The 13,120-nt window shown below is 38.9% G+C and overlaps 1 protein-coding gene across 1 annotated transcript in view; it reads right to left on the bottom strand.

The window, feature by feature from the left end:
- MALT1 (MALT1 paracaspase) overlaps positions 1 to 13,120 on the bottom strand; it is a 40,450-nt gene that overhangs the window by 5,118 nt on the left and 22,212 nt on the right. Inside the window, exons 12-15 of the mRNA XM_085300195.1 lie at positions 7,132 to 7,309; positions 5,701 to 5,775; positions 4,459 to 4,586; positions 949 to 1,098 (exon numbers count right to left, since the gene is read on the bottom strand). Coding sequence (XP_085156321.1) covers positions 949 to 1,098; positions 4,459 to 4,586; positions 5,701 to 5,775; positions 7,132 to 7,309 — 531 coding nt within the window. The remainder of the gene's footprint in view (positions 1 to 948; positions 1,099 to 4,458; positions 4,587 to 5,700; positions 5,776 to 7,131; positions 7,310 to 13,120) is intronic.

Here is a 13,120-nt window from a genome sequence, read left to right as displayed (position 1 = left end):
GTTCAAGGATTAACATCATTTTGTGTCTCTATACTTTGAACTGATGTTTCTATTTACATTTGAAGYAGATTTTCAGGGGAATTATTATACTGCAACAACATATACATAACTTCATACAAATAAAAGGTTGTTCTCTTCCYAAATCCAAAACAAATTCTCTTCTACACATAAATAAAAATATATAAACTGTAAAATAACATTGTCTTAGAATTTTTGCTTYGTATTTCAGTCATTTCACAAACAAGAATTAATGGTTAATTCCACAAGTAAGAATCTMTGTCTGTAGAAGAACCTGCCTCTTCAGTTAGTTAAGTCTTTAAATTGGCCCCTCAGCCTCTGTTAGAACTGCAAAATTTTAACTCATACTCCAGTGTATAGAGCAGAGAAATCTTTAAAAATCCACATTCCTAGAAGAGTCAGAAAGTCTGGAATTCCTTTCGCCCTAATTTTAGTTAACTGTCTCAGCTATACTTCTCTAAAACTCCACTTCCATCACTGGAGGAGACATTTTTTACTGCACAGCTCACCTGGTAATTTTAGATGCTTTAGAATATTAGTAATGTCCTAGAAATGTCACAAAACCACCTAGAAATGTCACAAATAAAAACAGAGCACAGGGTGATTATGCCAAAGGCAGACATCATAAGAGTCCCCTACAGTGTCTGTTGGTCTTAAACTCTGGTTGTCACATTTTTCATTATAATAGCATGTAGAAGTAATCCTCAAACCAAGAATGTTTGAGATTTGAAAATATTAATGAAAATTCAGATATGAAGTCAGTATTATTCAATATTACAGCCCATGAAAAAAATATTTCCCTGAACTAAAGATTAATAAGAAGTTTGTCCTCATATTTTTGTGGGAACTATTTTAGTTCAAGTGATTAATACCCTRATATGAAATTCCCACCTTGCAGGTAGGATCATCTAGAAGTAGACTGTACCGTACCATGAGCTTTGGCCCACTGTAGATTCCGTGCCAGAGACTCTGCAGAAGATACGGTTTGTTGAATGGGATCAGTCAGCGCCCTCTTCTCAGATAAACTGCTGCGGATCTCCAAGGCTTGCTTGCCTTTGGTCAGGTGACACTTGCCCATATCTAAAAATAAGATGCAAATCTCTCTCAAAATAAGCGCTGTGCAAACTCTAAACTAACTACATCACTACGAGGTTGCCCAGTTGCTATGGTTATGGCAGTGTTGGGACTTCCACGTAAACTTGCATTTTCAGAAGTATTCCTTTCCCACGTTTGCCATTCATTCAAGGCTGCARGTTTGCAGAGGTTCGCAGAACCGTGAGGAGCGGCTAATACACCACACGGTTGCGCACTGCAATTCAGATGGACCTGGGCAGGCTGCAGAGTTGGGCGGAGAGGAACCTCACGAAGTTCAAAGGGAAGTGCAGAGTCCCTCGCCTAGAGAGGAATAACTCCATGTACCAGTACAGGCAGAGGACTGACCTGATGGAAAGTAGCTCTGCAGAAAAGCCCCGGGGTCCTGGTGGACAACAGGCTGACCATGAGSCAGCAATGAGCCCTTGCGGCCAAGAAGGCCAACGGTCTCTTGGGCTGCATTAGGCAGAGTGTTGCCAGCAGGTCGAGGGAGGTGATCCTGCCCCTCTGCTCTGCCCTGGCGAGGCCTCATCTGGAGTGCTGTATCCAGTGCCACGCTCCCAACACACGAGAGGGAGTTACTGGAGCAAGTTCAGTGAAGGGCCATGATGATTAAAGGACTGGAGCATCTGACGTAACGAGGAGAGGCTGGGGTTGTTTAGCCTGAAGAGAAGGCTTAGTGGGGCATCTGATCAATGTGCACACATATCTGAAGGGAAGGTGTAAAGAAGAGAGAGTCAGACTCTTTTCAGTRGTGCCCATGGCAAGAGGCATTGAGCATCAACTGAAACACAGGAAGCTCCGTTTGAATCCTAGAAAAWWTTTTTTTWAGGTAAGAATGAMWKAGCACTGGAACAGGTTGCCTAGAGAGACYGTGGAGTGTCCGTCCTGGTAGAGACTCAAAWTCTGACTGGATGTAGTCCTGCGAAACCTGTTCTGGGTGATCCTGCTTGAGCAGAGGGGTTGGATTAGATGACCTTCAGAGGTCCCTTGCAATCTCAACCATTCTGTGAACTAGAAAAATCCTGAAAAWTTTCAGGTTATGAGTTTATAAAAATATGAAATGATGAAGGTTATTCAAGTGTAACATTTTAAGTCTGAATGTTTCTCTGGAACATGTTTAAGTGTTATCAGTGTAGCAATGTACTTGCTAAAACCTGCTGAAAACAAYGATGCTTTCCCTAGTGCCTGATGCAATTTTCCCACATACTTACAAATGCACATGTGCACACACACAAGCTGACTGAAACAACTGCTGAAGATCCTCTTTTTCCATCTGATTATGTGGAACCCACGCGCAGCCAGAGCGCTATGTACTGCTTCTGAATTTTGTTCAATTGTCCTCTGCCTTCTACGTTATCTCCCTCCTCATTCTTTTGTCTCACTGTTGGGACACTAATTTCCATTCCAGATCCCAACAGCAGCTGCCTTTGTATCTCCTCCATGATAAATCTGTATTTCTTTCTGCTATGATTTCAAGAAGAATGAGGTAATTAAGTAATGGGTCATGTGTTCAGATATCTAAGAGATACTCAGTTAYATTGTGCATAATATTTGAGGAAGTTAGGGAACGTGGCTACAGGCAGGAGAAGCCACGAACAAAAAACTTCAGATTATACTGACTCATACTCAAAGAGTGACAGAAAGGGTGTCAGGGGAAAGAGGGGGAAGAGAATGTTTCTGTATGCTTGTTCAGTATACAATTTGTAAACTTCTTGTCCTAGAGGAAAGAGTGATTGGTCTGTGGCCATTACAAAAATGTAGGTGGGTATCTATTTCTACTCCTTCTGCCTAGAGCAGGTTGATAATTGGAGCGTGTGGGTATTCCCCTTTAAATACCTAATGACAACACTGATGCTGGTTTGGGCAGATTATGAGGTTCACTCTCCACAAAAAAACGACTAGTCAGAATGTCTCAGAAGGCAAGAAAAGTGGAGGAAACAAATGAGGGGCCTACTTCAACATAAAGAAGTTTCAACAATGCTGGCGTAATGAATTTGGGCCTAGGTAGAGCAGCTGGAGAGCATCTAGCAGGTGGAGCTTTCCTACCGCTTTGGCAAGGCTTCAAAGAAACGCAGCTATAGCTAGCGCTCATGCTCTAGTCCTCTACTGCAAAGGAGAGGAAAGGGAGACCTCCAATTCTTCCTTTGTATTTAGGTAATGGCAAAAGGAGTGGTACTATAAACAAACAAACAGCACAACTCGTAATGCAAAAAGCACTCTGCTTGACTGCAGGGCTTGCAAAAGAAAAACATATCTCCCCATGCAAAAACAAACGATTTCAACCCTAAAGTTTGAGATGAATGTTTTAGTCTTAACAGTCTCAACATCTACAGATCGTATTTATTTCTTCAGAATAATTTTGACATCTTCTGAATAAAAAAAGTTTCATTAAACTTTTAGCTATTAAACTTTTCATGAAGTTTCTGTAAACACAGAAAATATGAACAGTAAGTTTGTTTTAGGGGATCTAGTCAAACAATATACCAGTTTTCTGTGCATTTAGGAACCTTTTGTATTTTTTCTGCTTTTTGGAGCCAAAAGACAGATTGGGCCAAATTATGGCTGCCATTACTGAGCTGCCATCCCACCAGGTATATTGGAAACAACAGCAAAACTTGGCTGATTGTGTGGATTTGAATTTCCTAACATTAGGAAGCCAGGCAGTGCCTTTATTCAAAAAGGCAATGATTTACCTACAAATAATACAATATACAGACAGATAYTGTCTTTGTTAATGGCTGTATCTATTCTTCTGTGTCTTCAGGAAATGCTTGCACAGAAGCAATACCTCTTTCAGCAGTTTTCACTTTACTGCTTCTCCTGTCAATTATAGAAAACAATAACTGAACAGAGTCCACTAAAAGAGCRGATTTTGACGTACACTTACACTCTTTGACTAAGAGCAAATAATTATCATCACTATAGCATACTTGGAGGTAGCAAGGACTGAGTCAATTGCTAAAGTGAACATGGAAGTGAGCAGACTACCAGCAGAATCAGACAGCATAAGACCAAAGAGCAGTTTTAGTGGATGGACAATTCAAAGCTCCATGCAGAAAAACCTCTTCAGAACAAGTAGTTCACCATGCAACAAGGTACACCAGAAAGAAGAGTATAATACTGCTATTTTCAAGAAGCTCAAATCTCTTTACAAAYAGTAAACTTTGTTCATCTGCTGCCTAATAACACCCACTTTCTGGTAAAGCTGATCTTTTAACAAAATGCAACAAGAAAGAGCCTAAAGAAGGGTACCACATTTGCTGTTCAAGAAGAATGGCAATTAAGCAAAGAAGTGTTTACATAATACAGACTGAAAAGACAGTTAATGTAGTAAGTTGGGCTCACCTTCTGCAACTTCATCTAGTAGCACAGTAATCTTCTTGTCTTCTAACAAACGTTCCTTCAAGAACTTCATGAAAATTCCATTAGCTAATCCAGAGTGCTGAATTTCAAAAGCTTCTGCTCCTTGGCACCTAAGAGATCACCATTATCAGAGAAGGAAAGGCATTATAAATGTTATATGACCTAAGGTCAACACGACGAGAAATGGAGTAAAGTTTCGTTCAGGACTGCGATAGAAGGAAATCCTACAATCTGAAAGCCAGGTTAAGTCTAGAGCCAGCCTGCTCTCTATACTATTGCAATGTTTGTTTGCAACCAACTCATCTAATTTCATGCTTACAACAAAACCATACCAGAGATAATGTCAAATTCAGTTTACATAAGGAGCTTAAATTTCTAATAGAAGACTATTAAAGCTCTTGACTATTTCTAGTCAATAGCTTTTGCATTTCGTTTGAAAACTAAYAGTGAAAGGTTACTTTAGTTTCAGCACAAGTAACCTCCTCAAATAATTTCAGCTGCAGTTGCAGCTTTTTTTCTTTATACCTAGAAAAGGAAAAGCAGTGGTCAATTTCTTCAAATAATTTATTTGTATGTTTACACCTATATGCCTTCTAGAAMTTTAATTTGTATTAACACAGCAGATGTGACCACATACGGTGCAGCATGTAGGTCACAGTTCAAYTGTTCCACAGCACTGGACCTTGTGCACAGGTAAAGACTGGTAAATACCATTAGCAACATACAGGACATAATTGGAGAGAATCTCCCCACCCAAAATAAGTTAGCACAAACAAATGAAACATTATGGATTTGTGGGTAAACTTTGCTTTTTCCTCCTCTGTGATTGTTCACCTCTAATAAATAGTATTTAGATTACAAYTAGAGCATTTCTACAATTAACTATTAAAATAAAAATCAGGAAAACACTGTTCAGTAACTTCAGAGTTGCTGATGCAGTTCTATCGCTAGCATTAGCCTCTATYTGAATGGGAGCATTACTTTACGGAAATCAGAAAATATGCATTTCTGCAGYTGACTGGCTTCTTTCCTGACATCCCACACCAAATTGAATAATTCAAGAAATKAAGTCAAAAAGATTGTGAGAAAATACAGGTAAGGGTAAGTTAYAGGCCCTTTAGCATCATAATTGGTGTTTTTCTCTAAAAGATTAGCTATACAATCTTGGTGGTCTGTTCTGGCTTCAAAAAATCTGTGGCATAGCAAGAAAAAAAGTTTCCTTACGTTGCGTATCCAAAAACAATGTTGGCTGTGACCTTCAGAGCATCTAAGATCAGAATTGTGTCATCGTATTCATTTCTGCAAGAAACGGAAACAAAAAATAATTTGAGAAATAGTAACACTAAAACTCTACAGTTATTCAAAACATCAACCAGCTTAGTTCAGAAACTCAGTATTTTTTCCTTTCTTGTAACTCTGAATGAATCCTGACAGCTAAAGACAAAAAAGAGCATCATCAAAACTCTTCGTGAAAAGACTGCAAAGACACATCCAAGTATCATGCATCATCCAGATGCGGGCACACTAACGAGGACATGCTATATTAACCAATACTGAATTTGGCAAAAATCCCTGCAAAGTCACTGATGATGACTACTCATTTTAGGCTGCAGTGAAAACTATTTTAATTCTTTCCTTGAAATCATGGYGTCTGCAATGTTGACACATGGGTTATCCAGCAATATTTTCTATTTGAATAGCAGATTTTGAAGCTAAATTAGATAATGGGCATTTCATTAGCAATGGAGTTGACAGGCTCTGCAAACATGAAGGCACTAGCAATTTTCTATTATAAAACATAGATAGTCCTTAGAGACTGACTTTCAGAAGTGCTGACTAAATAGCCGATTTCAAGTGCAATCTAAAGTAGACACAATATTTCTCTCTTTTTTTTTTAAACAGGGAAAGAAAACAGTAATTTTTTTTTAGAAAAATCTGCTGAACTAGTTGATTTTAAAACTCTAAATAGAGATAAAATTTCCTCTGCATAAAAGCAGTCCACAAAATCCATGCCTCTTAAGAGTTCCACTTCAGCCCTTCTGTCAAAAACTAACGTGCCTTTGATCATATAGATTCTCACTGCTCCCTGAAATGATCAAGATGGTTAAAGATACAAGGGAAAAYATTCACTTTTCTTCTGTAAGATGCCTAACTTCACTTCTTACTAACAAGGCTGCTGCTWTATAACTTTTAAAMAAACAACGCCAAAAAAAGCTGAAATAACTCTCATTCAAATCAAGAGGCAGGTACCTGCATGTGGAAACAGGAAGCTGAATCACCAGCTTCACATTTCTATCTGGAGCCAAACACAAAATGAGTCAATGAACGTCTCCCATTGACTTTAAAAGGGCTCAGGCTGTGAACTCTCAGAACCATGAGCTTTCAAGGACACTGAATTCCCAACCTAGATGAAACGCTTCTCCTCAGCTTTCTCCTAAACTTCCTTCCTACTTTCCCAAAGTAGCTGGCAGTTTTTATCTGCTCTTTTTTAAAGTAGGCTCGGTTGTAGTCTATTCCTGGGGTGAATAAACTGAACTTCATACTTTKTTCCCAAAACTATAGTCATTATACTTCCTCCCTGCATCATGAAGCAAAAACACCTCTCAAATATTTAGTTTTCACTATTCATGAATGATCAGATTAGATTAATTCTACCTTTTCCGACACATATCCAGCAGGAATACATTGAGTCCTGTCTCTTTCTCCTGCATCAGTTTGAGGACGTTCTGTACACACAGACAGTTTGCAGATCGGTAGGGATTYGGAGCATCAATAGGGACCATGAAACTGTTTCCATAGTTTTCGTAGCCATGGCCAGCATAGTACAACAAACCTGAGAGGTCAAAATAGACAGGACTGAAAAGACAGTTCAAAAGCACGTTAGAAAATTCCTACCAATTCTACCATGGCCATGATTTTACGCACYGTGTCCACAGCATGCATCTGTGGGAGATAAAGATCATTTAAGCTATTCCAAGTAGGTTTTTTTTTCCCTTTTGTACTGATACGCCTTTGTTAATACAGCAAGAAAGGAAMGAAAAATAAAAGGAAAAATAAAATCAACCTCATAATACACAGACATAAAAATAGAAGTTTTTTCTCATGAAATAGGATCATTCAAATACTTAATGTATAGTGACACATACAATCAAAGACAACTAAATAAAACAGCTCTTAAAAATGCTTTAATTAGGTTTGGCCTCTAACAGAAATAATCAACTGTTTATTACAACTCCAAGATACAAGCAAAGAACTATGCCAAATCTAAAATAGGTTCTCTGCATGTGCAATTACAGAGCTTTGAACAGTAGTGAGTTAGTGCAGATCTTAATAGATAGAAAAAGATAACCTCAATCCAGTGTTACCGGATTTTTTTTTTTGTTTGAAAGATGCTATAATCTTTAAAATTACATTCTCCTCTGAAAAATTTTACCTACTACTACTACTTAACCAATCTGATACCTTCTATGATGGAATGACTGGCTGGGTAGATGAGGGGAGAACAGTGGACGTTGTGTACCTTGACTTCAGCAAGGCTTTCAACACTGTCTCCCATAACATCCTCCTAGAGAAGCTCAGGAGGTGTGGGTTAGACGAGCGGACAGTGAGGTGGATTGAGAACTGGCTGAAAGGCAGAGCTCAGGGGGTCGTCATCAGTGATGTGGAGTCCAGCTGGAGGCCTGTGGCTGGTGGCATCACCCAGGGCTCAGTACTGGGTCCCATCCTGTTCAACTTCTTCCTCAGTGACCTGGATGAAGGGATGGAGTGCCTCCTCAGCAAGTTTGCCGATGATCCCAAGCTGGGAGGAGGGGCTGACACACCSGAGGGCTGTGCTGCCATTCAGAGAGAGCTGGCCAGGCTGGAGAGCTGGGTGGAGAGGAACCTCCTGAGGTTCAACAAGGGCAAGTGCAGGGTCCTGCACCTAGGGAGGAACAACCCCAGGCACCAGTACARGCTGGGGGCTGCCCTGCTGGAGAGCAGCTCTGCAGAGAAGGACCTGGGAGTGCTGGTCGACCATGAGCCAGCAATGTGCCCTTGTGGCCAGGAAGGCCAACGGTATCCATGAGGAAAAGTTTCTTTCCTGTGAGAATGATCCTGTCTAACATGCTCTAGGTGACCCTTCTTGAGCAGGGGGGTTGGACTAGATGATCTCCAGAGGTCCCTTGCAAGCTCAACCATTCTGTGATTCTCTGATACTGACATTTCTTAATATTATTATAAGTAGAATTCAGAGGAAAATCTTGCTTATACTATGACAGTTATTTTTCAGTTTTGCYGTTTCTTCTGTACAGTCAGTTTCTCCATTTCTTTTTATTTTTTGTATAGGAAGAGGGAAGATATTTTTATATTTAGAGAAAAGAGTGATCATCCTATGATCATATTCAGCAGCACTCCAGAGCACATTCCTATTACTCAAACTACCAGCAACTCACTTTTATTTTATCACATCTACATCTCTCTATAGTTTCACGATCCATAACTGCTATATGAGCAACTTCTTTCAATGCTTATCCTAAAATAATCAGTTACATCCAGGTAATCTCCCTTATGTCAATACAAAACAGTCAACAACAGTTTAAGTTTAAAGAACTTCAAACAAACACRCAATAGTCTCGTACAGAGAAAATACATTATAAAAGTTTTTCATAACCCTAAAAAAGGGAACTGCAAGTTAAGACAAATTCTGCTTCTGTGAATAAGCAAATCAAATACTAAAACCACACAAGTTTGCTGTAAAATTAGATAACCTCAGTATTAGTTTTCATTGTCATAAAATGCAGTTACCAGARGCTTACATGATTCAACAGAGTTTTTCTTCTGCCTTTTCCCCATACTGCTTTTGCTCATCTATGGCAAATTCCAGTTTCTAAAAATATTAGTTATCTGTACATAGTTGTTTATGGGTCAGATCTTCAATTAGTGTAAAGTGCTGCAGCTGAATCGACGTCAACAGAGATACCACAATTTATGCTAGTTRTGGACATGATCTTCTTATACTGTTACTACTACACGCAGCTGTAAAAGTTGTCACTATAAAACAAATATTCAGTAATGCAAAACCACCCTTGCCCTAACATACTAAAATGACCTATCTTTAAATCAGCTTGTGTAGTTAGGTATGCTAGATGATTTTCCCTTTACACTGCAGATAAATACAACAAATGAAAATACTTCTCTATATAGCCCTGCATATTCTGTGAAGGAATACTGAGAGATGATCACATACCTTCAAACTAAGCCCTGAGTTCTCTTTTACTTGTAAGCTCTCACGTCATTAACAGCTATGCCAAGACCTTGCAATCTGCTCCATTCAGTCAGCATTACTCAACTTCTTTTCACGGGAAACATGCTTAGTAAAGATAAGCAGCCAGCAAGTGCATGCAAGGTAAATCCTGAGATGATAGGGTTTCATTTAATGATGATAAAGAGCCTAAAGGTGATTCACTTGCAAGAATCTTGCAAACCAGCAACACTTTATTCAAATAAAAATTAAAGTTCTAAAGGGCACAGAATTATCTGTAATTAAAAATTTAAACAAATACATATATTAGTGGTCTAAGTACAATATTCCTATGGCTATCTGAGATTGGGAAGTTTCAAAAGAGTTAAAAATGAAGCTACGTACCAAGTGTCTAACATCATGTCAGCTTAAGGAAAAAGATAAAGCTACTAAATTTGATTTCTAGTGCTTGGATCTGGACCTAAATTGAGATTATATATCTGAGTGTACGTTAGAGACATAACTGGACTAGCGGAARGGAACACAAATTCCAAATTCAAAATGTTTTCACTTTCTATAGACTAGGCTGATAAAAATCTGTTAAAGTAAAAAAAAATGCAGAATAAAATCAGCACAGATATGAGCTTTGATAAAACTTTGTTTTAAAATTTTCAGTTCCAATTAAGGAGTTATAGCCATGTTAAAACAGAACATTATTAACGCTCCCACCACTCCCTCATTACCCTGTTTAACTTCATAACCCTGAAGCTAACTAACAACTTGCTTTCTTTGAACTGACTCATTGATTAGAAAGTGAAACAGTGGACATAGACTATCTTAAGACATTATACAGGAAGCAATAAAGTCCTTAAACACACCAAACACTTATAGAGCAGTATCATTTCCCACAACTGAAAGTYACAGTTTTGCAGACTGCTCGATATAGATCATCCTAACGGAGGACAAAACGTCTCCTGCCAAACGGCTTCCTGCCCACAGGACATACCACCGCTCTGAATCCAGACAGCAAACATCGACACACAAACATCCAGCCTTCCTGAATAAGGAAATAACTGCCACAGGAATAAGGAAAACCAACGGCAACGCTGTCTGGGTCAATCAATCGCACTTCAGAGGCAGCTCACCTAATACTGGCCGAGGCTTCTGCAGCTACAGCCCAGTTCCTGCCCCYCGGGGGCCTCCAGCCCTGCCTCTGCTCGCTGCCTGCTACCGGGGGAATCCGCGCTGCAGCGAACAGAGCGGTTCTGTTCCTGTTCGTTAATAGTTACGGATATACCAGCCTGACTTTTGGAATTTATGAACTTTCTACTCCATAGTGACTACAAACAGCTTGAGCGCTGTTTCCTAACCAACTGTAAACTACAAAYGAGAACTCATCAGCCAGCCAAAAGAAACTAAGGAGTCAAGATAAGCATCCACAGCTACAAAATATCTCTAAAATGTACCGTATTTAAATTTTCAGTTTCGAGAAAACTGTCCTTGACACCTTCTGTCCAGAAGAGACTTTTCCGTGCTAGAAAGCTAAGAACAGGAATTCAAGCAAGCAAAAATGCCAATATGGCCTTTAACCTACAGCAACATGTCTCGAGGAAGAAGAAAGAGATGCATACCATCTTTTTCGAGTCTTTTTTTTTAAAAAAAGTAGAAAATGTAACGAGAAGAGTCAGAATATTATTTAGCAGAATATTTTCTCAAGGAACAGAAATATTCCAGAAATAGCAACTGGATTTCTTTCCTATCCTTGAGCAAATGACCGTTACGCTTATTTGGCAAGTGCAACAATTAATACACTGAACTCAAGATCAGAAATAAGTCTCTGTATACTCACAGTAAGCAAACATGTTTGGAGGATCTCGTTAGACACTTTGGCACAGCAGTTTTGAGTGGACTCAAGTTCCTCATAAACATCAGCACTTAAATGATGTTCAGAGTTTTGTTTAGGAAAACAGCCTAATTATTTTCAGTCTTTAAAATGTATAGGTCTACGCTTTTATCCTCTGCAAAACACAGCACTGATTGCACACTGCCTTTAATGTAACATACCGAGGCATTAAAGGAGACAATCATCATCACTTCGTTCATTACTCCTGCTCTTAAGGAACAATATCTGAAATGCCACTTTCCTGGCAGTAAGCAGCAATTACACAGTGTCATATTAGACACCATGGGTATGTGTAACAAGAACTAAACAGGAATAGCCACTGTGCCTCTTATACTTGGAATTATGCCCACTAAAAACACAATAAATCATCATCCATTTGTGCAGTCACAGTGTCTTTTATATGCTCCGAGATATTAATAGCTGCTATCCAGAAAGAATAAAATGACCATTTAAATCAAAGTAGTTTACTGCAAAACACTACTTAAAGAATTCTCTGCTTAGCTTTCAGAAATATCAACTTTCTTGAAAAATACAGCTCTTAAAATACAACTTAAAAGCGCCTTCAGACAGTGCTGGTGAGAAACTTATTATAGCCTTTCAGTACTTCGTTTTCTAGATTTGTTGCAGCAAGTACCAAAAAAGATTAAGAAGGTGTAAGAATCTAAAAGTTCATTTAAATGTACAACGAAGTACACCTAAAAGAAAACAACTATCAGAAAGTCCATTAAACTTCACTGCTATAATCAGTCTTCATATCATGTGAATTTTGGCTCTGACTTAAATGCTGAAATGTCAGATCAGGCAGTTCTGCACAGACAGAGCACAGAGCATCAGGTATCACACCAGTTAAAAAAAAGAAAAAGACAACTGGCTCAGCCTTCTGGTCTGTCCTAAATAATTTCTAGAGTCATATATGCAACCTTAGCTTTTAGAGAAAAGCCAAAAATAAAGGCAGTCAGCATAAACTGCCCAAAGCCTACAGAAGAACTTTCCTTATGCTCCAAGTCAGGTGGCCTGTTCTGCCCAAGACACAAAGGTTTTCGCTTAGTGGATCAGTTCCACCACACCCTCCCCCAGCTAGCACAGCCACTGACTCTGCCTTGCCTTTTATCCTCAAAATCAAGTTTGACAAAGAATCCCAACATATGAAAAACGATTTAAGAATAGTAGTGATGCATATTAGACTTGACTGGTTATTTATTATCCTAGTAGGAGGCAGTATGTGGATGGTAGTTTAAGAATTTTATTAAAATTCTATTATAGATATCTTAYAAATTAACATGTGACTTGAATAAAAACTTGAGACAAGAATGATGTATGTTAAACATATTTGCATGCCGTAGATTAACTTCTATCTATAATGTAAGCCTATACTGTGGGATGCCACAGTACAATCATTAAGGTATGTTGCCATTTTAGAGGTGTGGGTGAGCCTTGGGTTTTTGTTGGACTTTATTTCAAGTCCACAGTGTTTAAAAAAAAAGGGTGCTGCCTTAGAGGTTAGAGGTGCTACATCCTTA

Source organism: Rhea americana, unplaced genomic scaffold (assembly GCF_003343005.1).
Source record: "Rhea americana isolate MKP2758 unplaced genomic scaffold, rheAme1 scaffold_161, whole genome shotgun sequence".
NCBI classification, from domain to species: Eukaryota; Metazoa; Chordata; class Aves; order Rheiformes; family Rheidae; genus Rhea; species Rhea americana.
The sequence above is the reverse complement of the archived record's forward strand: the minus strand, read 5'-3'. Positions and strand labels throughout refer to the sequence as shown.